We start from the raw sequence: 27,751 nt of genomic DNA, 5'->3' as shown, positions 1-27,751 counted from the left end.
TTACCGGCACGAAGAATTTGAATACAATTTTAGATGCCAATTTACAACACCTATGCAGTCAAAAAGCTAACATACAAGAACGTGCAGTATAAAATGCCAGATACGCTGATTTGCTGCTTACGTTAAGGCTTATTCGTTACCTGGAATGTAGTTTAATATACAAGTTTGCCAATTTTTCCTCACACTAAAGTAGAAAACAACTCCCCTGTCCCCTCATAGCCAGAAAGCGGATAGTAATATTCGCCATGATTGTACAACATTTCGCCGAATATCATTTTGCGAAAACCCTTAAGCGGAATGTACCATTTCACGGAAAACTTTTTTGTGGAAAGTGCCTTTTCGCGATCCTCTCCTTACTCGCTGTCGCTCGTTCCAGCAAACCCAGGTAGACCTAGGAAAATAAATAAACCTAGACAGCAGTGATTTCTGCGGGGAGTTGCCTCCCCATAGTGGGCGGCGCTTCCGACGGCGGGTCGCCGGCAACACTCGCGGCCGTCTCGTCCTGAATGATCTAGTGTTACTATAGATAGTTTTTGTGGTCTTGTTATTGATTAATGTTTTGTGGAAGAGTCTCGAATTTCTCGAGTTCGATTAGTTTTTGAGTTTCGCAAAAATTTCTGTTTTATTTGTATGAGAGTCCATATCCCCCTACCACAGGGGTGAGAGGTCTCTAATTATCAACAAAAAAATTCAAGACTCAAAAATCTCCTACATGCCAAATTTGGTTCCATTGGCTTGATTAGTACTCAAATTATAAGGAAATTTGTATTTCATTTGTATGGGAGCCCCCCTCTTAAAAGGGGAAAAGGTCGTAATACACCACAGAAAAAAATTCTGCCATCTAAAACTCCCACATGCCAAATTTGGTTCCATTGGCTTGATTAGCACTCAAATTATAAGGAAATTTGTATTTCATTTGTATGGGAGCCCCCCGTCTTAAAAGGGGAAGGGGTCATAATTCACCATAGACAAAATTTCTACCGTCTAAAACTCCCACATGCCCACAATTTGGTTCCATTTGCTTGATTAGTTCTCGAGATAAGAGGAAATTTGCATTTCATTTGTATGGAAGCCCACCCTCTTAAAGGGGAGATGGGTCATAACTCGCTTTCTAAAGAGGAGAGGGGTCTCAATTCACCATAGAAAAAATTTGCCTCCAAAACCACTTACATGTCAAATTTGGTTCCATTTGCTTGTTTAGTTCTCGAGTTATGAGGAAATTTGTTTTTCATTTGTATGGGAGCCCCCACCCCTCCTAAAGTGGGGAGGGGTCCTAATTCACCATAGAAAATATTTTTGCCTCCAAAAACCTCCACATGCCAAATTTGGTTCCATTTGCTTGATTAGTTCTCGTGTTATGAGGAAATTTGTATTTCGTTTGTATAGGAGCCTCCCCTCTGTTAAATACCTTCCAGGAACGAGATGGCGGACGGACGTCTTCAGGATTGAATACACACGACCGTTCTATATAAACTTTATTACTTGATGTCCAAACAAGGAAAGAGACTTACTCTAGGTTTACAATTGTATTTATACTATATCTACCGGAAGTTGACTAACAATATAGTCCACAGAAAACTATTGATTTTCAAGTTACCTCAAGATAGCCATAATATCTAGATCAGTAAACGAGGGATCTTAACTATTGATTTAACACTTCCCTCCTTAATGAAATTCCCATCAAATTTTAGAAAAAATAAATCTTTCAGGAAGCTTTCTTATTCGCCTACTCCTACGTAATTTTGTTGGCTGTCCTGGAGATTTAATCAAAGGTGGAGACTCTACGTCTCGTGCTCTCTTCTTCGCTCTAGGCTTCTTAGGACTTTTTGTTTTAGTTATATCAATTTTTGGATAAATATAAGTATCTTTTGCTTCATATCTCCTTTTCAGCTGATTTCTACTCGCTAATTTTATGCTCCCGTCGATATCAATATAATAGGTACTACTACTATTTACACCTACAATTTTTGCTTTCATCCATGAACGTGTAGCTCCCTTTATTCCTCCACATGTAAAATAAACATATGTAGCCTAATTTATTCCTAAAATCTTCCAAAACACAACAACTCCCTGAATCTGAATCCCCCACCGGGGATCCACTTTCCACTTGAGGTTTTAAATTATCATTCTCCCCTGCTCGTGGCGTTGCCGCCCGTATTTATAACAGCTTTTAATTGCCCGTAGCAAGAAGTACTAGAGCAGCTGCTGAGAAAAACAAAGAGAGAGTAGAGCGGAACTTAAGTTCTATGAGAGTTTCAGTTGGCGCGCGAAACTTCTCACACATGTACTAAGCTAACTCCCATCGCACGTTCGACGTACAATGTTTGTTATTTTCCATGTGCAAACATTTGCGCGTGCCCCTGAGCCTGGCATAGAACTAAACCTTACAGCCGTACAGAAAGGTAAAACTTTCGCTGTCGCGCAGCTTCGGTCAATAGTAACCGTCGCGGCCACCGGCGGTCAATGTTACCCGTACTGGGCACTGACGCTGCAGATCCCCCTTCCGAATGAGGTCGCAGAATTTGTCAACAGATTTTGCGAGGGTCCGTTAGCTGGAAAATTTTAACTCTCTCTCTTTCTTCTTCGGTGTTAAAAACTTCCCTATTGTGGACTACTGGCAGATAATTTGTTATGTTGTATGTTGTTCAACTATGTAATATAAGGTGTAATATAATATGTAATACAGTTTGCCTTAAACACAATTCTGGAGCTCGTCTCCGCGGTGCTGCTGGCGTCTTCAATTTATTCTTAATTCGGGTCGGAAAAAGGTGCTGTATGGCTTGAGTGGGGAAGAACGGGGAAACATTGAGTGCAGAGCCGCCCGCTGGAGATCGTAAGTGGTTGTTGTGGTCCCATTTCTCCTGTTGCTCACCTTCGCTTCTCACGTTGCCTAATCCTATTCGGTTATTTATCCACGAGGTTGGCGGAGTAATGGCTTCCACTCTGCGTACTTCGTATATCGTACTAATACTTCGTATTATTGATACTGAACTGTGATAGCATTCGTCTATTTGCTGGACGAAATTGTGGTAAGTGGTGTATTAATAATGTCAAGTTCTGTGCTTGACCACCTTTACGTTTTCTGATGCACACTGTATAGTTATAGTGTATATGTGTAGGGTGTATAGGGTATGTTCACCCGACTTGGGAAGTAGATTCCCATCCCACCTGAATTGCGTTTTAATTGCGTCTTGTACTATTTGCCGGGCTGTGGTCTTTGCGATATCTGCATCGCCCCTATTAATTGTTTGGTGTAGTGCGTTGCCCTCACACTGAATCCGGAAACCTCTTGTATTGGAATTCGCCTGGTTCTGGTGTACTGTTACGTATTCCTGGGCCGTCTACACTCGTTGTTCCCCACAGTCCTTTCTCCTCTCGCGCCTGTGAGAGCTCTCCAAGCTTGAGCTCACCGTTACTCGTACTGCAGGCTGTCTTCCCTCGTCTCGGGTCGTCTTCCGGCTGCTGGTCTCACTGATCTTCGGTTCTTATATCTACACTCGCGGAAAGAAAAATCTATACCAATCACAAAAGAAAATTAAAAATTTCTGACTTTGCTGTGATGCTTCGATCGCACCGAATTTTATTGTCCTTCTCTCTGCGATTGGTTTACAATTAAACGTTAATAATGGAATTACGCACTTAATTTAAATTCTTTTTTCATTAATATTTTATGGCGACTTATGGTTTTATCGTACTCTTCACGCCTTTGATATAATTTACTTCTGTTCTTTATTACTTTCAATTTGTTCACCGAATTACATTAAATTACCTTTTATCTACTGTTTCTATTGAACGTTTTTCTTATGTCACTAACCATAATATCACTTTCGATTTTCTATCGGGAGTTCCTCTCCCTCTTTTAATTCTTCTACGGAGTCATACTTGTTACTCTCCTTTCTTTTAATTCTTCTACGGAGTCATACTTGTTACTCTCCTTTCTTTTAATTCTTCTATGGAGCCATACTTGTTACTCTCCTTTCTTTAATCTTCAATTTTCAAAGTATGTTTTAACTTTTACTTTTAAAATATTATTGTAACTTTCTAAAAAAATTTTTTTTCTCTCAAATCTACTACACAACAAAAAAATGCCAAAAATAAAAGAGTAATAAAAAAAAAGGTGCAAACTGTAAGGCTTCGGAGAAAAACAAACTATCTTATTTTAAAACTTTATAACCTTAAAACAAATTAGCTTCCGTTCTATTTAACTCTAACTAATTTATTTTTCTCCTTATGCCAAAATATACTCTACCTTCCTTTCCTAGCCTTAGCCGGAAAGACTTACTTACTCTTCTCCGTTTGCATAGTTGCATCTCTCTCTCCCCCTTCCGAACAGAGGTTCGCGCGTCCGCTTCCCTACTCTGAGGATTTCCTGGAAAATATAAACTGTTAGTAAAAGTATAGAAAGGTTTGAAATCCCCCTTCTCGTGAAGGTTAAGCCATTATTATATGTTCGTTCCTGTCTATCCGGTTTCGACTTCTCCTCGCTCTTATCCATCCCGTAATTGTCTACTTTATAGATATTTATATTCCTATTTTATCTTATCAATTGCATTGTCCGCAACTGTCACAAGAATTTTATCGTCGTATGAAATTCTTTCTCCATAACGATACTTTCCGTACTGTTACGTTAAACCATTGAATTTGACCACTGCCGTATTACCACCTTAAAAACGAGGTACTTAATTTCGCCTACTACCAGAACACCCTCCGTATAGGTATACGGTTCGTTCAACAACATGGATAAAGCTTTGAATTTGCTTGTACTGTTTCTTTCACAGATTTCGTACTGCTATTTCCATTGATGTGTTCAATATATATGTTTCGTTTACGACTTTAAAATTTTGAATTTACTACTTTTACTCCGAATTTCAGCTACCATCTGTCATTTTATTAGCGCTCAAAATTATGTAAAGTTTACTTATTCTCAAAATTTCTAAAAAAAAATTTTTTTTTTCCATCATTAATTTTAAAATTAAGCGAGACTATTATTTTGATCCTTCTGTTGGACTACTCTTTCTCCGATAAGTTAACAATGGGGAGTTAGTCTGCCTTCCCTTCTTCTACTATTAAATTCCCCCAAGTTTGTTTCGTATTTCTAATATAGGTTTGGGTTTTTAAATTCATTAAAATTGCTTAATTTTACGCGCTCCGTCTGTATACTCATATTTGGTTTTAATCCCTGGTTTAGGCACCAGTCAGAAATGGCGTGGGTTCGGATCCCACCGCTGTCACTATATGTAGCTTCCTTTATTCCTCCACATGTTAAATAAACATATGTAGCTTAATTTATTCCTAAAATCTTCCAAAACACAACAACTCCTCCACATGTAAAATAAACATATGTAGCTTAATTTATTCCTAAAATCTTCCAAAACACAACAACTCCCTGAATCTGAATCCCCCACCGGGGATCCACTTTCCACTTGAGGTTTTAAATTATCATTCTCCCCTGCTCGTGGCGTTGCCGCCCGTATTTATAACAGCTTTTAATTGCCCGTAGCAAGAAGTACTAGAGCAGCTGCTGAGAAAAATAAAGAGAGAGTAGAGCGGAACTTAAGTTCTATGAGAGTTTCAGTTGGCGCGCGAAACTTCTCACACATGTACTAAGCTAACTCCCATCGCACGTTCGACGTACAATGTTTGTTATTTTCCATGTGCAAACATTTGCGCGTGCCCCTGAGCCTGGCATAGAACTAAACCTTACAGCCGTACAGAAAGGTAAAACTTTCGCTGTCGCGCAGCTTCGGTCAATGGTAACCGTCGCGGCCACCGGCGGTCAATGTTACCCGTACTGGGCACTGACGCTGCAAACGCATGGTTTTATGTTCACATTTGTACCACACTAAATCTCCTACTACGAATCGTTCTTGTTTTACTAAATTTTCATTGGTAGCTTTTTCGTCTAATTGAAAAGTCACTTTTTTCTTTTTCTCTAAATTTGGTTTTAAAAAAGTGTCCAAATTCGTTTTCGGTGTAAACTTAAATACCTTGCTCGCAGATGTACAACCAATCGCCTGACAGTAACTATTGCGGTAACTGAAAAGAAATATTTCCAATATTTTCTTTAAACTTAAGTTATTATATTTGGGATCAATCAAAAGCTTCTTAATTCCTTGCTTAGCTGTTTGGACGGCTCTCTCCGCAAGTCCATTACTCTGTGGAAAATATGCAGGACTTTGATACTTGAAAACAGTTTTCAATGCCTCAATTAGCCCATCCGCATCAGTACGGTTCATCAAAATGACATCCATCCATTTCGAATATGCATCAATTAATATGAGAAACGTTTTTCCAGCCAAATGGAAAAAATCCAAGTGAACTCTTTCGAATGGATGGTTCGCATCAGGCCATTTAGAATATTCCTTCCGATTAGCTTTTCCCAGACTGCTACACACCTCGCATCGTCGCACAAATTCATCAATGTCTTTGTCCATACCCTGCCAAAATACGTATTTTCTAGCTGCTTGTTTCATCCGAATAATTCCTAGATGACACCCATGCAGAAGCTCTAAAATATGCTTTCGACAGAGTACAGGGACAATTACTTTTTCCGAATAAAGCACACAGTTGTCATAAGGTCGAAAGAAAATCGGTTGAGCATCCTCTTTCACATTAATACAAGCTTCAACCCCCATCATTGGCTCTTCTAGACTTTTAGAAAACACTTCTCTGTGCTTTTCACTTAGATCTGCAATCAACCTAGAAGCCGCGCTTTTCAAACTATTATCACTTTGTGTACTATCCCCGACAGTAATCATTTCATTTACGAAAAACTCTCTCCACTCTGGGTAGAGCACGTCTAACCAGTCTCTTCCCAGCAGGGGCGCAAATTTCCTTTCTCCCTCGATAACGATTAATGTCAAGCAAAATGAACGGCCATTTTGAGACCTAACCACAAATTCTACACAACCAGCTACTTTTAGAATTGTACCGGAAATCACACGCAATCTAACCTTACTTTTACGCAGCTGTATACTAGAAAAATTGTCTTTATAATCACTTTTGCACATCACGGTATAAGAAGCGCCAGAGTCTATCTCAAACTCCACCCGCTTACCATTTAGTCAGAGCGTCTTGTACAGCGGCACATTGACCACGTGGTTGATATCAATGCCATGATTTAGGTCCGCCATATTGTTGTCCTCCTCGTCGCTACTGACAGCGTTCATTTTGCGTTTGAACCAACAGTTCCGAGCCATGTGCCCCATCTTAGAGCAGTTGTAGCATCGGACCTGCTTACCACGTTGCCGTCGTCTCCTGGATTTGGATCTTCCTCGCGATTCCGATTGATCTCTCGTACGTTGTTCCCGGCCACGTGACTTTGATCTACTTCCTCGGTAATAATTTCCAGCGTTGATTCGGTTTGTATACTCTTGTTTTTCCTTCATTTTAGCCATATCTGCCTCAATTTGTTCCAGGTTCTTTCCTTTGCTAACAGCTTCATCAAACGACGTCTCATCTGCGCAGTTCATTAGCTCTCCTTGGATTTTGGCGCTTTGGAGGCCTGCTATGAATTTATCTCTTAAAGCCTTATCGAGAAACTCTCCGAAGACACAATGTTTGGATAGGGCCTGTAACTCGACTGCGAAATCAGCCACCTTTTTATAGTCTTTTTGATTCCGCTTGAAAAATTCTACTGATTGCGCTGATTCTGTTTTTCTTTGGACTGAAATATGATTTCAGTTTTTGTATCACTGTTTCATAAGTCACATCCTTATGAGTTTTAGGGTACAGCAAATGCTGCAGCTTCTTCAGAGCTGGTAGGCCAATAAAATGAACGATTAACTTCCGCTTGAACACGTCGTCCGTTATATTATTCAGCTCGAAAAAATTTTCTGCTCTTTCCATATAGTCGTCAAAATCCGCACTAGGCACAAAATTTTCTAGTGTGCCGATTAACTTTGAACCGCTGTGCGCAGGTTCCTTCACTTCTTCGGATTTCTGCTGCATATTCTAGCGGCACTATACTTTCTGTACGTAGTTTTTAACCTTACTTCTGGTTAAATCACAGTGCGGCACTGTAACCACACGGTTTCACATCACTTACGCGTTACCAGCAACTCACGTTGCTATTCTCCAATCGTCGCCAATGTTAAATACCTTCCAGGAACGAGATGGCGGACGGACGTCTTCAGGATTGAATACACACGACCGTTCTATATAAACTTTATTACTTGATGTCCAAACAAGGAAAGAGACTTACTCTAGGTTTACAATTGTATTTATACTATATCTACCGGAAGTTGACTAACAATATAGTCCACAGAAAACTATTGATTTTCAAGTTACCTCAAGATAGCCATAATATCTAGATCAGTAAACGAGGGATCTTAACTATTGATTTAACACCCTCCTAAAGTGGGGAGGAGTCTCAATTCGTCATAGAAAAAAATTTTGTCTCCAAAAACACACACATGCCAAATTTGGTTCCATTTGCTTGATTAGTTCTCGAGTTATGAGGAAATTTGTGTTTCATTTGTACAGCAGCCCCCCCCCCTTAAAGTGGGGAGGGGTCCTAATTCACCATAGAAAATTTTCTTGCCCTCGAAAACCTTCACATACCAAATTTGGTTCCATTTGCTTGATTAGTTCTCGAGTTATGAGGAAATTTGTATGGAAGCCCCCCTCTTAAAGGGGAGAGGAGTTATAATTCACTTTATAAAGAGGGGAGGGGTCTCAATTTACCATAGAACAAATTCTTGTCACCGAAAACACCCACATGCCAGATTTTTTTCTATTTGCTTGATTAGTTCTCGAGTTCTGCAGAAATTTGTGTTTCATTTGTATGGGAGCCCCCCCTCTTAGTGGGGGAAGGGGTCTCTAAATCCATCCTCTCCATCACTAAAACCTTTCCTGGTCCCAAAAACCTCTACATTCAAATTTTAACGCCGATTGGTTCAGTAGTTTTCGATTCTATAAGGAACATACGGACAGACAGACAGACAGAAATCCTTTTTTATAGGTATAGATAGAAGATTCGGTGTACGTGACTGAGTTGTCAGGACGTTCGGGCTCCGTTCTCTTGCCGTGCTTTTGTCGTGCTCTAGCAAGTGCCGGCTGGTGTAAGCTGGCACGCGGTTTCGCTCGCAAATCCACCTAGTGGTGAAAGGAACCTTTGTTATACGGTCTTACTTGCTATTTAAGATAGAAATCGACACGTCTTCGGAACATAATTCATTTATTGGTTAACGTTGCGTGAAACAAAGTGAATTTTTTAATCGAGCAAAAAAAAAACATGGATTTTAAGAATTTTTATTTAAGGTTTAAACGCGAAACCGAATCTATTCTTGCTTATAATATATACGTTATTATTTTCTATGCAAAAATATACGAAAAAAGACAAAAACGAAGGAAATTTTTTTTGACGATTTTCGGAAATTCCATTGTTCGAATTTCCAGTTCTGTTTCGTGCTAGAAGCGTTAATTCCACTCGGCGACTCAGTTTTCGAGTTTTTCAGACTATGTAGAGCCCACAGACAATTGGAAGTGGCAACACGGCTAGCTGTCTGTGCACGATTCTGGTGTCCGTCATTTTATTACTTTTAAAGTGTAATTTCAGTGTAATTGTGGCTGAAAATAGCGGAAAACATTTTGATTAAGTGTGATGAATGAGAGGAGAGTGAATTTTTGTCCGAAAAAGTGAAATCAAACGGTGAAAATTAAATTGGAAGATTTTGCTTCGTGGCTCCTATTTGCTGTGTTATGCTTGTATAGCTCACAGGGTGTTACACACACTTGTGCATGTTGATGCTCTGTTTCGCTTCGCGACGTGGACTGTTGGGAGTGCAGACCAATGGATTAGAGAGGACAGCTACCAGAACGGTTCAGCTAAGTACACTTGGATCCTTGTATCTCAAAACATATAGACATTCAGGTGCGATCAGCGTAGTTGCATTCGCCCAAATCAGCGTCAGTGCTTGGTTTGACTTTTCCGGTCAATAAGTGTTGATTTCGACATGTTTGCATTCGTATGACAACCTTTATTGTTGTTGTGTGGGTGAGAGTTTGGCTGCTTTTGCTGCTGTCAGCATTATGTTTACTGGTGCTCGTTGGTTTTCGTTTTGGAGCAATCCGACTGCAGCGCGATTCTAATTGGAAATTATATGTGATGAAAGAACTTTTTATTTTCATACCCGGAGTGATTCGCGATAGGGGCGCAGCTGGCGAGGTGTAAACAATGAGGAATATCACTGTGATAATTTGCCAGTACATTTTCAAGTCTTAATTTAAATAAAAGTTACAAACATCAAGTTTAAAGACATAAATTGGTGTAGAATAAATCAATCTTCTAATTTCACAACATTACTGCATAAAATTTGTGCACTCAAGCTCAAAATCTAAGTTTTATACTTGAACCCTTTGGAATGAACCTCAAAGCATTTAGACAATTAGATTCGCCCAGCCCTGTTTTGATTTTTTTATTTAGTTTCGCCTGTTTACAATGCGCTGTGTTTTGAAAACAACGCAGTTTCGCTCTTTACTATCGCCTGTTTACAAAACGATTTGCAAATAAGCCTGTCACTTCATAACAATGCAAGGGGCCAAACTGCAAATTGTCTTTTGTTTTAATTAAACACTTCTATCGCCCATCACTAAAAACTTGTTTTAAATAATTCTAACGATTAAAACAGAAGAAAGAATTCTTGCCAAGGATATTATCAGTCTTTTTAAGGCTGATGGTGTAATAAACCGATTTGTTTACATTTTGCCGGTTGGTGGGCCCCAGTCGCGAATCACTCCGGATATACATTGATACAAAATGACATATTTTTCCAACGTTTCTCATATTTTATAGTATATGAATTTGATTGTGATACATAAATAGAACATTGCCAAATCGGCCTTAACAACAAACCGGGTTGATTAAATAATTACCATTCATTTAATTCCCTTCCAAAGACAGTAATACGGTTGCCGACTGCCACAGGCCGAAGATGATCTGAAATTATTATTTTTGAAAGGCCTTAAGGTCGTGCGCGTGCTTTACGTGGGTATATTCTATGCATCGGGAAAAATAGCAAAGCTCCTGAATTCAAGGCCTTGCCTCCGAGGGGTTTTTAGCAAGGCGTATAAGTGCGTGCGTATAACCGGGGACTGCTTTTGTAACCTTTTACGTCTTAGTTGAGTAATCAATGGTAACCAGTGTGATTATCAATGTTGGTCTTGGGTAATCATTGGTAGTTATTGTTAATTTTTGATGTATTCAAATAGTATTCAAAAGTATTCAGGGGTAATCAAGGGTGGCTTCTTTGAAGGTGCGTAGTAGTCGGGGCTGTTGGAGGCCCCTTGATCCCTCCTTTCGCCCATTTATTGTACTTTCGAAAGCTTATTGCAGGGTTTTTATATCGTGGATATGAAAATATAGCAAAACTCTCTACGGCCGGCTGTTTGGAGTTTAATTTGCTACTAATAATGACAATATATATCGGACCCAACAATATTTCGACTGTTGGTTTAAACTATCTCCAAACATAAATTTGTTCACATAACTAAATTATCTTAAACAAGATTCTCGAAACAGCCGGTTCAATAAAAGTCGAGTATAAGAATAACGCTAAAAAAATACATAATATCTTTATAACAAAACAACCGATCACATCACTTATCAAGGTGAATCCCGATTCAACGAAGCCTACCTTACTAACAAAATTCAACTCCTTCCTGTAATCTTTGCTGGGATGCAGAGGTTAACACGGTCCCTAAAACAACAAAGATTACATTAACACTCCTTCCCCAATCCCACCTGATTGCAAGGACGTGGCCGGCGCAGTTATTGATCCTTCATATATCGAGTCACTGAATTTTGCACAGTGAGAATGACCGGTCACTCCCAACCACATTCGTTTGATTCATTGTGCAATTTCACTGATTCGGATCAATCACTGAGTGCAACCATTGATATGTGCAATCAGTCTAAGCTAAGCTAAGCTAAGCTGTGTAGAGCCCACAGACAATTGATTTTATAAAAAGAAATTTGACTCATATCCTACAAATTATTTTTTTGCCCCCCAGATTTTTCAAGCCAATTTCCAAGGGGGGGTGACAAAAACTTTAAATATGATTTGCAATGGCCTTATTTTTGTAAAATTAAAAAAAAGATCAAATTCTTCGCATAACAAATTAGAGTGCTCTAAGCAGGCTACCACTATGGCCGAGAATAATTGAACAAATTACGTCATGTAAACTTATTTCTTAGGTTCAGCCGTTCTGAAGTTAGGCCATTACAAATATTTTATGAAGATTTTGATTTTAAGATGTCAGGCCACTGAAGGGGATGCGGAGGGCGGAGGGGGGGGGGGGAGCGAGAAACAAACAATGAGATTTTTTTAAATCAGGCAAATCAGGGTTACATACAGTGAGATGTCTAACGATGTTTCCATTTTTGAAAAAAGCGATTTCTTAGATTACTAAGATCATGAGCTGTGAGTAGCGCAAGATACAACCCACACAAGTACATTACATGTACGCTGCCGCCACGCAGTGAGACACTTCTGAACTATATTCCCTCCTATCAGCAAGGCTGCTATTATTAAAACCGTTTTCCCGAAGAAAGTAATATTTTTAGTTACTCATATCATGATATATAACGTATACGCATATACGCTAGCCCCGCCGATGACAAAATTCTGAACTATTTTTCATACCATCTTGAAGGTGACAATCACTTGTATAAGCTTCTCGAAGACCACTACTTTCAAGGTAATCAGAAGCGTAAATTACAGCGTATACTTTAATATTACAAAGACGGTAGAGCCACGTAGTGAGGCAATTCTACACTATTTTCTATACCATCCGCAAGGCTGCTATTACTCCCTAAGAAAGTAATACCTTACGTTACATGGATTATAAGCTATAGCAAATAAAACGAGTTCGCATATACACTAGCGCTGCACGTTGAGAATATTCTGAACTATTTTCAATGTCATTTTCGAGATGACAATCATTTGAACAACCTTCCCGAAGATTTCAACTTTCTAAATAGTCAGTAGCGTAAGATACAGCCTATACAAGAATATTACTTCTGCACTAGCGCCACGTAGCGAGAAAATCCTGAACTACTGCTGCCTGCTCGCTAACCTACCTTTCAGTGAAGACGATTGTAATTTGATTGAAAGATTTGCACTTGCACCCTTTTCACTCCAAGTAGTAATTCGCTATAATTGCTTGGAATGAAAGGGGTACAAGTGCATAACTGAGAAGGAAAGGGGTGTAAGTGCAAATAACATTTTCAAAACTATCTTATAAGTCCCGAAAATCAAAGTGGTTTTCCAAGATTTCAATAGAATTTAATAAAGTAAAGTTAAAACAACCATAGTGCGTCATTAGTTTTCTATTATATAATCTGACGAATTTTCTAGACGATGTTAACTTTGGATCTGATTTTCTCGAAATTTACTTTTTGTCACTTACACCCCTTTCCTTCTGACCCACTCATATGACATTCGGCCCGCAGGACTTTCTTTCTATTTCCGGTTTTCCGAGTGATTTCTATACCTTTATAGTATATTTTCATATCAGTCGCTCTTCAGCTGCGAACAGCACGAGACGTATATCTGCGCGTTCGTAGTGGCGAATATTATACGGCAAAGTTAACCCGTTTATACCGGCTAATTTTATTTGTGAAAGTTAGTTATCTCCACTTCGTCAGATAGTGAGAATTACGAACCATTTTCATCTGGCTTTCAATAACCAGAAGAAGGCATAAACATATAGTGTATCCATCAGTGGCTTCCTCAGTAGCAGCGTACTCAAGTAAGCACCTATTGTCTGCATAGAAACCGAACGAAGCAGTAACAAAGGTCGTGCGAGACACACAGCGAGGACCGCGCCACCCTGGACACCAAAGATTGATGAGGCGCCGCGGCAGCCTGGAAACTAAATATTTGTGAAGTATTCAATTACTATACACATTTTTTTTTTAAATTTAGTTCTTTTTTTACTTTTATTATTATTTTTTATAAATTGTTTTTTTTTAACACTGCTGATTGACCCCCCCCCATTGCATACGAGTTCATTACAGTATTCGGCGGAAGAGCTTATTGCTCCCGCTCAAAATGAACAACTCTAATGTTGATTTGATCAACGATGTTGACTCAAACGGTGAGGAAATGGAAGAGGAGTTCCGAGGATTCCCGACTCCCGACCCTTCCCAACTTCCGGCACCTACTGCACCGCCATCGCAACCCCCTATAAACCAGAGGAAGAAAGCTTACCCAGATGGCTCAAAAGGACCGTTTGTTGTCTACTTCCGGCCCATAAGTAAACCATTGAACATTATTCAAATCGGCAAGGACCTGGCAAAACATTTTTCGGACGTAACCGACATTACGAAGGTGAGACCGAATAAATTGCGAGTTGTCGTGAGGAGCTTGAAGCAAGCAAACGAGATTGCTAGCTCTGAGTTCTTTACGAGAGAGTATCGCGTGTACATCCCTGCCAAGGATGTAGAAGTTGATGGTGTAGTCACCGAAGGGAATCTCACTGTCGAAGATCTTCTACGTTGTGGAGTTGGCTGCTTCAAGAACCCTATAATGCCGAAGGTAAAGATACTGGACTGCAAGCAATTGCAGTCAGTATCAATCGAAGAAGGGAAGAAGAAATTCTTTCCATCGGAATCCTTTCGTGTGACTTTCGCTGGATCTGCTCTACCGAACTACATTCTCTTGGATAGGGTTCGTCTACCTGTACGCTTGTATGTACCGCGGGTCATGAACTGCCAGAATTGCAAGCAGTTGGGTCATACAGCCGCCTTCTGTTGCAACAAGGCACGCTGCATCAAATGCGGCGGAAATCATGGAGAGAGCACCTGCAGTGAAGAGACCGTAAAGTGTCTTTACTGTGGTGAATTTCTTCATGATCTTCTGGCATGTCCCACGTACAAGCAACGCGGGGAAAAATTGAAGCGCTCTCTAAAGAACGCTCAAAGCGATCTTTTGCAGAGATGCTAAAGAGAGCTACGCCACCTATGCCAGGAAATATCTTTAACCTTTTGCCATCTGATGAGGGTACATCTGATGATCCCGTGGCAGGACCCTCTTGTACCTTGCAAGATAGATCTAGAAAGAGAAGAAAGAGCAACTCACCTAGTCCTTCTCGCAAGGGACGCAAGATACCTCCTGACGGGACAACGTATAGCACAAAACCACAAAAAGGAAGCGGTTTACAAAATCCGAAGCAGGTACCTCCTGGTTTGCAAAATTTTAAATCAAATCAGGAATACCCACCGCTTCCTAGAGCACCAAGAACCGCAAGTGCACCTCATTCTCAGCTAGAGAATAACGCAGGATTCTTGAAATTCTCGGATATCGTGGACTGGATACAAATAACTTTCAATATCTCGGATCCTCTTAAAAGTCTTCTGCTTACTTTTCTCCCTACAGTAAAAACATTTTTGCAACAACTAGCAACACAATGGCCCCTTCTTGCTGCTATCATATCCTTCGATGGCTAATACATCGAGAAAAAATGGGAATTCAATAATGGTGTTACAATGGAACTGCAGAAGTATCATCCCCAAGTCTGATCTTTTTAAGCAATTAATTAACATATATAATTGTGACGCGTTTGCGCTTTGCGAAACTTTTCTCACTTCAGATAACGAGCTCTATTTTCAAGATTTTAATATAATTCGTCGGGATCGAGGATCACATGGCGGGGGAGTACTTTTAGGGATCAAAAAGTGCTATTCCTTCTTCCGAATCGACCTCCCCTCCTTCCCAAACATAGAAGCTGTCGCCATTCAATCTATCGTAAATGGTAAAGACATCTCTATAGCATCGATTTATATTCCTCCAGCAGTACGGTTCGAACAGAGGCAACTTTACGATATAGCAGAGTTGCTCCCAGCACCATTTCTGATTTTAGGAGATTTTAATTCTCACTGCACACAATGGGGGTCGCTATATGACGATAACCGTTCTTCTTTAATTTGTAGTCTGATTGACGAATTTGATATGACACTTTTAAACACCGGGGAAACTGTCAACACTGTCTGTCTGTCTGTCTGTCTGTCTGTCTGTCTGTCTGTCTGTCTGTCTGTCTGTCTGTCTGTCTGTCTGTCTGTCTGTCTGTCTGTCTGTCTGTCTGTCTGTCTGTCTGTCTGTCTGTCTGTCTGTCTGTCTGTCTGTCTGTCTGTCTGTCTGTCTGTCTGTCTGTCTGTCTGTCTGTCTGTCTGTCTGTCTGTCTGTCTGTCTGTCTGTCTGTCTGTCTGTCTGTCTGTCTGTCTGTCTGTCTGTCTGTCTGTCTGTCTGTCTGTCTGTCTGTCTGTCTGTCTGTCTGTCTGTCTGTCTGTCTGTCTGTCTGTCTGTCTGTCTGTCTGTCTGTCTGTCTGTCTGTCTGTCTGTCTGTCTGTCTGTCTGTCTGTCTGTCTGTCTGTCTGTCTGTCTGTCTGTCTGTCTGTCTGTCTGTCTGTCTGTCTGTCTGTCTGTCTGTCTGTCTGTCTGTCTGTCTGTCTGTCTGTCTGTCTGTCTGTCTGTCTGTCTGTCTGTCTGTCTGTCTGTCTGTCTGTCTGTCTGTCTGTCTGTCTGTCTGTCTGTCTGTCTGTCTGTCTGTCTGTCTGTCTGTCTGTCTGTCTGTCTGTCTGTCTGTCTGTCTGTCTGTCTGTCTGTCTGTCTGTCTGTCTGTCTGTCTGTCTGTCTGTCTGTCTGTCTGTCTGTCTGTCTGTCTGTCTGTCTGTCTGTCTGTCTGTCTGTCTGTCTGTCTGTCTGTCTGTCTGTCTGTCTGTCTGTCTGTCTGTCTGTCTGTCTGTCTGTCTGTCTGTCTGTCTGTCTGTCTGTCTGTCTGTCTGTCTGTCTGTCTGTCTGTCTGTCTGTCTGTCTGTCTGTCTGTCTGTCTGTCTGTCTGTCTGTCTGTCTGTCTGTCTGTCTGTCTGTCTGTCTGTCTGTCTGTCTGTCTGTCTGTCTGTCTGTCTGTCTGTCTGTCTGTCTGTCTGTCTGTATGTCTGTCTGTCTGTCTGTCTGTCTGTCTGTCTGTCTGTCTGTCTGTCTGTCTGTCTGTCTGTCTGTCTGTCTGTCTGTCTGTCTGTCTGTCTGTCTGTCTGTCTGTCTGTCTGTCCGTCCGTCCGTCCGTCCGTCCGTCCGTCCGTCCGTCCGTCCGTCCGTCCGTCCGTCCGTCCGTCCGTCCGTCCGTCCGTCCGTCCGTCCGTCCGTCCGTCCGTCCGTCCGTCCGTCCGTCCGTCCGTCCGTCCGTCCGTCCGTCCGTCCGTCCGTCCGTCCGTCCGTCCGTCCGTCCGTCCGTCCGTCCGTCCGTCCGTCCGTCCGTCCGTCCGTCCGTCCGTCCGTCCGTCCGTCCGTCCGTCCGTCCGTCCGTCCGTCCGTCCGTCCGTCCGTCCGTCCGTCCGTCCGTCCGTCCGTCCGTCCGTCCGTCCGTCCGTCCGTCCGTCCGTCCGTCCGTCCGTCCGTCCGTCCGTCCGTCCGTCCGTCCGTCCGTCCGTCCGTCCGTCCGTCCGTCCGTCCGTCCGTCCGTCCGTCCGTCCGTCCGTCCGTCCGTCCGTCCGTCCGTCCGTCCGTCCGTCCGTCCGTCCGTCCGTCCGTCCATCCGTCCGTCCATCCGTCCGTCCGTCCGTCCGTCCGTCCGTCCGTCCGTCCGTCCGTCCGTCCGTCCGTATGTTCCTTATAGAATCAAAAACTACTGAACCAATCGGCATGAAAATATGCATGTAGAGGGTTTTTGGGGCCAGGAAAGGTTTTAGTGATGGTTAGAAACCCCTCCCCACACTAAGTGGGGGGGCTCCCATACAAATGAAACACAAATTTCTGCATAACTCGACAACTAATCAAGCAAATAGAACAAAATTTGGCATGTGGGTGTTTTCGGTGACAAGAATTTATTCCATGGTAAATTGAGACCCCTCCCCTCTTTATAAGGGGAATTATAACTCCTCTCTTCTTTAAAAGGGGGGGCTTCCATACAAATTTCCTCATAACTCGAGAACTAATCAAGCAAATAGAACCAAATTTGGCATGTGAAGGTTTTCGAGGGTAAGAATATTTTCTATAGTAAATTAGGACCCCTCCCCACTTTAAGAGGGGGGGCTCCTGTACCAAAGAAGCACAATTTTCCTCATAACTCGAGAAGTAATTAAGCAAATGGAACCAAATTTGGCATGTGGGTGTTTTTGGAGACAAAATTTTTTTCTATGATGAATTGGGACCCCTCCCCGTTTTAGGAGGGGGGGATCCTATACACATGAAATACAAATTTCCTCATAACTGAAGAACTAATCAAGCAAATGGAACAAAATTTGGCATGTGAAAGTTTTCGAGGGCAAGAATATTTTTTATGGTGCATAAGGACCCCTCCCCACTTTAAGAGGGGGGGCTCTTATACAAACGAAATACAAATTTCCTCATAACTCGAGAACTAATCAAGCAAATGGAACAAAATTTGGCACGTGGGGGTTTTGGGAGATAAAATTTTTTTATATGATGAATTGGGACCCCTCCCCACTTTATGAAGGGGGGCTCCTATACAAATGAAATGCAAATTTCCTCATAACTCGAGAATTAATCAGGCAAATGGAGCCAAATTTGGCATGTGAAAGTTTTCTAGGGCATGAATATTTTCTATGGTGAATTAGAACCCCTCCCCACTTTAAGAGGGGGGGGCTCCTATACAAACGAAATACAAATTTCCTCATAACTCGAGAACTAATCAAGCAAATGGAACCAAATTTGACGCGTGGGTGTTTTTGGAGACAAAAATTTTTTCTATGATGAACTGGAACCCCTCCTCACTTTAGGAGGGGGGTTCCTATACAAATGAAATACAAATTTCCTCATAACTCGAGAGCTAATCAAGCAAATGAAACCAAATTTGGCATGTGAAAGTTTTCGAGGGCAAGAATATTTTCTATGGTGAATAAGGACCCCTCCCGACTTTAAGAGGGGGGCTCCTATACAAACGAAATACAAATTTCCTCATAACTCGAGAACTAATCAAGCAAATGGAACCAAGTTTGGCACGTGGGTGTTTTTGGAGACAAAAATTTTTTCTATGATGAATTGGGACCCCTGCCCACTTTAGGAGGGGGGGCTCCTATACAAATGAAATTCAAATTTCCTCATAACTCGAGAACTAATGAAGCAAATAGAACCAAACTTGGCATGTGGAGGTTTCTGGAGGCAAAAATATTTTCTATGGTGAATTAGAACCCCTCCCAACTTTAAGAGGGGGTGCTTCTACACAAATGAAATACAAATTTCCTCATAATTCGAGAACTAATCAAGCAAATGGAACCATATTTGGCATGTGGGTGTTTTTGGAGGCAACCATTTTTTCTATGATGAATTAGGACCCTTACCTTTTTAAGAGGGGGGCTCTCATACAAACGAAATACATATTTCCGCATAACTCTAGAACTAATCAAACAAATGGAACCAAATTTATCATGTGGGTGTTTTTAGGGGCAAGAATATTTTCTATGGTATATTGAGACCCCTCTCTTCTTTAGAAAGCGAGTTATGGCCCATCTCCCCTTTAAGAGGGTGGGCTTCCATACAAATGAAATTTCTCTTTCTCTTATCTCGAGAACTAATCAATCAAATAGAACCAAATTTGGCATGTGGGAGATTTTGGAGTCTTGAATTTATTTTACGATAGTTAGAGACCTCTCACCCCTGTGGTAGGGGGATATGGACTCTCATACAAATAAAACAGAAATTTTTGCGAAACTCAAAAGCTAATCGAACTCGAGAAATTCGAGACTCTTCCATAAAACATTAGTCAATACAAGACCACAAAAACTATCTATAGTAACACTAGATCATTCAGTACAAGACAGTCGCGAGTGTTGCCGGTGACCCGCCGTCGGAAGCGCCGCCCACTGGGGGGCTTGCAAAACTCGAGATTGTGACAAAGATCATCCGAGATTCATGATTTATGTACAACACAGGTTAATTTGTGGCAATACGAAGTTTGTCGGGTCAGCTAGTTGATTTATAAGATGGGTTAAAGACATTGAACTTTTAAATGATAACTAGTTTTCCATTTTGAAATATCGCATAAGCGACGGTGCCAACAATTTCAATGATTTTTAAGTAGAAACTCATAACTTGCTGGTTATTATTTATCCCTGTTAGAAAAAGGTACTGATAAGATATTTTAAAGAAAAATATTTCAAACTTGGATTAATATCATGAAACATAGAAAATTTCACTGACACACTTTGCTCCGTGACACATTTTGCCCCGTGCTACCTTACTAAGAAATTGAAAATATAATAAATGGGGCTGTAGAAAGGCTAAGTTACACCGCTAGGTAGATTAATTCAGATTTTTATTACTTACAGAACATTAGGCTCTGTGGCTTGCGTGATTCCTGAAAAGCAACAAGTTCATCACGCAATTCGGAATGCTCTAGACAGCCATGATACTGTTGAAGTAGAAGCTGCGATCTATGCTAGCGTGCAGTTTGCAGCACAATCAAAGTAAGTATTGAGAATTTTCAGATGAAAGCAGTAAACGGTTCAACTTGTCCCCCTGCCCGATTTGAATGTGTCTTTCAACATGTCTTCACTGAAGGAAATCATTATTTTTATACTGATTAGCAGACCGTTTTAACTCGACTAACCTTTTAAAAGAAGGTTTATGTTTTCACATATGAAATTACCAAAAAGCCAGCTCGAAACTATAGATTATAGCAGAGTTGTGTTTAAGGAGAAGTTGTGTACAATCTATTAAACTTGTTTTTACACATGTTCGGTAAAATAGCAATTATGTTGGTAATACTGTCTTGTCCTCTGGCCCCTCGCTATCTTGAAAGGTAACAGTTATTTTAATTTTTTTGTTACTTCCGTTTTCAGTTTTCTAGAAGAGCTAGCTTTAAGGTACCATTACACAATTTGCACCCGACCCCGCACTGTCCTGTATTCTACTGGTTGCGAAGTCTGTCGTATAAAACAGAAGGTCAAATTTCGATAACGGAATTAGCACCCAGGCTTTGCTTTGCTTTTTTACACTATTTGCAGTATAACAAAAATTGTCCAAATTTATTAGCACACCTGTGTGAATGGCCCAGCAAATCTTTGATCAAACACAGTTTACCGTAAGTTTGCCAAAGCAAACTTTATACTGTTTGTCAAATAGTGTGACCAAATTATCAAACCATGTTTGTACTCGTAACGCTTCACTTCGTCAATTATTTTTCCGGTAGATTTGTTGCCAAATTTGACAAGCGATTTAGTGAGAGTTGATCAGCATCAGTGTACCCAGATATATTTTGAGTTTCATCAGGATTAGTTTCATTTAAAAGTGGCTATTATCGACAAAGTTGTTCAGCTGAAAAAGACGAGTATGCTAATGAATAATAAGTTCGGGATCGTCTCGCTAGATCGCGCAGGCCATCAAATTAAATTATTTCGGTGATATCTCAGGGAAGGTTGCTGTTTTCGACAAAGTTGTTCAACTGGACAAGACCCCAGCTAACATTTTCGTGCGTATATCAAAGTAACAAATATGAAATACTAGCTGAGTGCCCAGTCTTACTTCGGGACGCCTTTGTCTCACAGCCACTTGTGCTTGTAATGCTTATAAAGCAAAAATATTAAAATATTGTTCCTCTTTTGGAAGTTCCTCCCCATTTGTCCCATTTGTTTGAATGATTGCCCCTATAACTCAACAACACTTGCTCAACAACACTCAACAAATAACACTTGCATGCTTTGTAATACTTGCAGTTTCATGATCGAACACTTTATACGGGTCACTTTGATTCGGTGCATAATTACACTTGACAAACCTACAGCTGCGGCATTGCAGTTTAGTGTTTCGTATTGTGATTTTTTTCTGTTGAACGGATAAATTGTTACAGTCATGCGGGCGCAACTCCCTTCCCCCCTTCCTGTCATCAATCTCCGGTCATCAACTACCCCTTTTGTCCCACTTTTGTCAACTCCTTTAATTGTGATTCCCTTATGTCAAGGAGCATGTATGCCAAGTGTGATAAAGAACGGTCAAATCGTTTCGGAGTTATGGTCTCCTTTCTTATTAGCCCCCCCTCTTTGTCAACCCCTGGTGCTGATTCCCTGATGTCAAGGAACATGTGAGCCAAGTTTGACAAAGAACTGTCAAGACGTTTCGGAGTTATGCCCCCCCCTCTTCCTATCAGGGAACCTCTCCCCTCCTTTTTGTTACTCCCAGTGCTTTTTTTGTCAAGGAACATGTGTGTCAAGTTTGATGAAGAACCGTCCAGGTTTTTCGTTGTTATGGCATCACCCCCTGTTGTGAATACCCCATCCCCCTTTCTTCTTATCAACCTATCCGTGCTGATTCCCTCATGTTAAGGAACATAGGAACATGTATGCCAAGTTTGGTGAAGAATCGTCCATTTAGGCATTTAGGAGTTATGGACTCCCTCTGTTACGACCCCCCACTCTTACCAATTCCCCAGTGCTAATTTCCGTATATCAAGGAATATGTGTGCCAAGTTTGGTGGCAATCGGTCAAGGCGTTCTGGAGTTATGGTGGAACATACATTGTTTGGGACTACGCCCGCACTAACGGGGACTTACTGTCACGATACTGTGACTACGCACAATCGACGCCGCTTGCACGCTTTCACGCTAGTGCAACAATGTGATAGATAGCCTTTTTATCCTCCCGACAATACAATATTGTCCGGGAGAATCCATAAATAGCCCGTGCAGCACTGGGTTTGAGTTAGTTTGGCGTGATAACCGTTAACCGTCATGTGGTTTAAGTACAACGTTTGTAAATAATGTATAAATGTTAAGTGTTTAATATAAGTAGTAAATGGACAAGGAATACAGTGTATTAATTTAAATCCATTCGGCCAAAGGAAGAGAAACGATTCCCGTGCGCAACATGACTGTGGAAGTGAATCCTTAGAACAAATGAGTTTAAAATAGGAAAACGTGAGCCCCTACCTACCGTCCTCTCTTCGGAATACCAAGTTGGAATATTCATCTCATGCAGTCCACCTTGCTCTCCGCTGGCTACCGAACATTGGTCCTTCGAACCGGATCGGTAGCAGCGGCTTATGGATAGAACATTAGGAGGAAGGCTACGCTTAAAAACGCTCAATCACTATTTGAATTCGGTTTAAACCCATATCTCAACAATTGGATTACCATACGCGAACAATGCCGCTTATCTGCCACCACCAATTTTGCCTACGCTGCGTTAAGTAGGACTATGTAACGCTCAAGGTATCAATATATCGCTCTTTTAGTTTGCCTAAAATCCAATAAATCTTATCGCCGTTTTACTGTCCGTATGCACTGCACAATGGTAGCGCTCACCTGCATTAATTGCAAAATTGCCTTCAATTCAGTATTGCCTATTATGTTACATCATGCCAATCCAATCCATAAGTTATTATCACTCCCTGAGAAAGGGATAGTTCTCTTACGGTCGTCATAGGGACAGAGCCGTAGATTCTGAACATCGCATTTTGCATGTTCCACCATCAGGTAGTGTGCATTTTAAGTATTTTACCCCAGCAACACTAATGCACAAGGAGATGATCACTGTGAAAGTTCTCTCAATTCCCGAATGCATGAGATAAGGTAAAGGAGGATCTATCAACTACGACCCAATCTAAACCGGTTAGGTTGTCTATAGCTGAATCGGTTATCATACATAGTTTGCGCTAAAAGAGATCCGAGGAAGGATCGATCGTAATGCAATCGAAGCTTTAAGCAGTACAAAATTCAACCTGCGATCAGGGTTGCCACATGCACAGATTATTCTGTGTTTGACAGATATTTGAAAGAAATCGCCTGTACAGAATCTGTATGCACAGAATACAGATTTTCGCCAATTACACAGAATAAACAGATTTTCGAGCTTTCATATGAGAGTGAAAGAGACGGAAATAGTCAGCAAAATGACTCTTCGTCTCTTTCACTCTCATTGTTTTGCATTGGACAGATTTTTGCACAGATATTTTTCCTCGGTGCACAGATGGCCAGATTTTTCCAACAAAAAACACAGAATTTTATGTGGCATCCCTGCCTGCGATTATCACGATCAATCATAGAGATGGAGGGGTTGGTAAATGGTTGGATAACGCGTAAAACAGACCCCATTGTGGTCCCTAGCCTCTTCTCTAGCAACTCCTACCCCTACCTCGACGTGGCACCAACTGGAATACGAGCAACCTAAGCGGAGATCGGGTAACCAACCCCGGTGGAAACTAAGGTCGTATACCAACAGGGGAGGAGGCACAGTGATGGCAGCCCCATCACGAGACATCAATTTCATTAAACTTTGCCGAAGATACTATGTATCTGCATCATATGGTTTGCGAGATATAATTGACTTTCTTTCGTGACCCCCTTAAAATCAGTTTTGCCTTTCTACTATATAAATATATAGTATTGCCTTTCTACTATATAAATATATAGTATAAAGGTATAGAAATCACTTGGAAAACCGGAAATGGAAAGCAGGTCCTGCAGGCCGAATGTCATATGCCATTCGACTCAGTTTCGAAAACTGAGCATTTTCTGTGTGTGTGTATGTATGTGTGTGTGTGTGTGTGTGTGTGTGTGTGTGTGTGTGTGTGTGTGTGTGTGTGTGTGTGTGTGTGTGTGTGTATGTGTGTGTGTGTGTATGTGACGCTTTTAATCTCACTCACTTTTCTCGGAGATGGCTGGACCGATTTTAATGTTCTTAGTGTCAAATGAAAGGTCTAGGTGTCCCATTGGTCGCTATTGAATTTCATACTGATTGGACTTTTAGTTCAAAAGTTATGTATAAAAATATGAAAAATATGGGACTTCATTATCTCATAGGTCCCTTAACCGATTTGAACAAAATTGATTGCATATGAAAGAGGAGCATTGCAAACCCTTAACTTCCAAATTTCATGACGATTGGGCTTGTAATTTGAAAGTTACATAAAGAAATGTGAAAAAATAGTATTTAAAACATATTTTTGTAACATATAAGCATTAATTCAATGAAAAACATCACACATTTTATTATTATTTGAAAATTACTACTGAGATCTATCAAACGAAACCGAGTTATTTAAAATCGGACGGTTCATTCAAAAGTTATTTAAACTTTAACATTTAAGCACCGTATATTAAACCGTTAAAACGTGTGAATTCAAAACAATTGTTGATTGTATTCAATGTGTGTGATGTATGTGTGTTTGTATGTATGTATGTATGTATGTATGTATGTATGTATGTATGTATGTATGTATGTATGTATGTATGTATGTATGTATGTATATATATATGTATGTATGTATATATGTATGTATGTATATATGTATGTATATATGTATGTATATATGTATGTATGTATGCATGTATGTGTGTGTATGTGATCCCAAGCAACAATGTGAGTTTGATTGTACTCTTATGGTGGTTTTCATGACCAATTTTGGTCTTGAATACCATCATAAGAGTTTAATGAAATTCAAATTGTTACTTGGGATGACAATTTGCAATTTTTAAATTTGCATTGAAATTCAAGAAAAGATGTTTCTCACTTTTCTGAATCAATTGTCTGAAATTTTTGAAGCCTCTCAGTGGAATACGAAATTTGAAATTAAAGAAAAGAAAAAACTTTTACGACTAAATTCCACTATTTAATATTTATTCGCGACAGATACGTATACGCTTTGAAATAAGACACTGCTGAAGCCTGCACGTCGTAGGCGAACTACGTATCTGTTGCAAATAAATATTAAATAGTGGGATTCAATCGAAAAGCTTTTTCTTTTCTTTGATTTCAGATTTCAATTGTCATTTTGTTCACTTGCTGTTACTCACAATTGTACACAAAAAGCAAACAGCGAAGAAAAGCAGTTAATTTAAGCATGTAGGTCTTTTTAATCAATAGATACTAGAGCATAGAAATGTTATATGAAAAATAGGAAGTAAACGTTGCACGGTAGTAATTTTGTAAGATTTGTTTTCGTTGATGACATTTTAAAGGACAGATGTCTTATGTCATGTATCATGTTTCAACAAATAAATCAAAAATGACAAGCACTGGAAATCATATCGATCATATTTCTCATTCTCAAGCATGTTTAAGGCGCAGCTTGCACTATTTTTCGACCTCATCTTGTTTTCCTAACCCTCTAACATTGTAAAAACGATGCGATCAAGTTAATGACTATCTTTTCATGAAAGTACATTCAAAAGAAGCTTAAGTTTTGATTTTCATGCAAAAATAATTATCTGAAAAATTTCTCTTTTTCATATCTAATGCTCTATTCAGTTATTTTTTCTAATTCAGATATATCGCAAAATTGAAGCCAAGCAAACTAATAGTAAAATTTTGAGATTAATCATTTTGTTGTCGATATCTTTTGTCTTCAAAAGCGAAGTATAATAATAATTTTTCTGAACTCTTGTTTTTCAAAGATGCTAACTTTTGAACGCATGGTATTAATTAATTATCAAAAAATCTGTTATGAACACATATTTCATATTGTCAATTCAAAACAAGTTTCGTATATGGCTCTGAAGCCCAAAAGTTAAGGCCGACCGATTATAAAACTAAATAAGGTTTTACAAGTATTTACGCACCCAAGGAAAGAAAATTTAATTATTCTACGCAATACGTTGTGAATTTTACTGGCAAATAAGGATTTTGAGGAATACGGAACGGATATTTAAAAATATAGTCAAGTTAATTATACATAGACGTTCCTGAGAAATTAAATAATGATTATTATGGCAGTAGAAAGGCTAGGTCACGCCGCTAGGTGGATTAATTCGGGTTTTTTAAACTTCTTGTACACAAAACCTCATTTAACAGGTTCGACATGTTCTACAAACTTTTGGATAATATCAAAATACGTAGCTTTCTAGAAGGTGTATATATCATATGTTGCTTTATTTGCTTTGAAAATGGATTTGAAGCATAAATTTTAATAAGATAATTCTGCAACAGATAGCGAAACAGACGTGGACGAGGTCCTGTGAAATTATTATGAACATGTACGAATGAAAAAAACCCTGATAACTTATTAAAACCAGCATATATGTATGTAATTGAAATAACCAAAATGCCCGGCCAGACCCGGCCAAAATTTTTTGGCACACTTATACTACATTCTATGGCGGTTCAAGCGATGCTAACTTTAGCTGCCAGTAGCTGCCTATTTACGGAAAAAATTAGTTGTAAAAACGGTAAAATTTATGCCTCAAATCCATTTTTAAAGCAAATAAAGCAACATATGATATATACACCTTCTAGAAAGTTACGTATTTTGATAGTATCCAAAAGTTTGTAGAACATGTCGAACCTGTTAGATGAGGTTTTGTGTACAGGAAGTTTAAAAAACTGATTTTAAGAGGGTCCCGACAGAAAGTCAATTATATCTCGCAAACCATATGATGCAGATACTTAGTATCTACGGCAAAGTTTAATGAAATTCAAAGTTCTACAACTTTGCCGAACACATGACCATGCTATCTAGTTTCTATAAAAAATTAATTTTTTCAAATTTGTTATCCCTTTAATATCCAATTATATGAAAATGTCATTAGATGCAGAATACTTTTTTATGAAACTTCTCCTAAGACACCTAAGCTCGAAAACGTCAGGAAAAGCGAGAAAAGACTTTTGACCGCCTTTTTCCAGAATGGTCCCACTGTGTACCGACTCGTCGCTTATGGCAACTGTGAATAATTTATCTGTGGCTACCTTGAACATACCGGAATGTAAGCCCAGAGAAAACGAAGATGAGATCGATAAAGGGCCTATGAGAGCTGGAAAGAATTACTAGACGCGTCAATACAGCTAGTTGGTGTTTCGGATGA

General features: G+C 40.1%; 1 protein-coding gene across 3 annotated transcripts in view; it reads left to right on the top strand.

Annotated features, from left to right (window-relative positions):
- LOC128745182 (integrator complex subunit 7) overlaps nt 1-27,751 on the top strand; it is a 528,653-nt gene that overhangs the window by 45,208 nt on the left and 455,694 nt on the right. For all 3 annotated transcript variants that reach the window (XM_053842197.1, XM_053842199.1, XM_053842198.1), the window contains exon 4: nt 20,288-20,425. In XM_053842197.1, coding sequence (XP_053698172.1) covers nt 20,288-20,425 — 138 coding nt within the window. The remainder of the gene's footprint in view (nt 1-20,287; nt 20,426-27,751) is intronic.

Source organism: Sabethes cyaneus, chromosome 1 (genome assembly GCF_943734655.1).
Source record: "Sabethes cyaneus chromosome 1, idSabCyanKW18_F2, whole genome shotgun sequence".
NCBI classification, from domain to species: domain Eukaryota; kingdom Metazoa; phylum Arthropoda; class Insecta; order Diptera; family Culicidae; genus Sabethes; species Sabethes cyaneus.
This window is presented reverse-complemented; position numbering and strand designations above follow the sequence as displayed.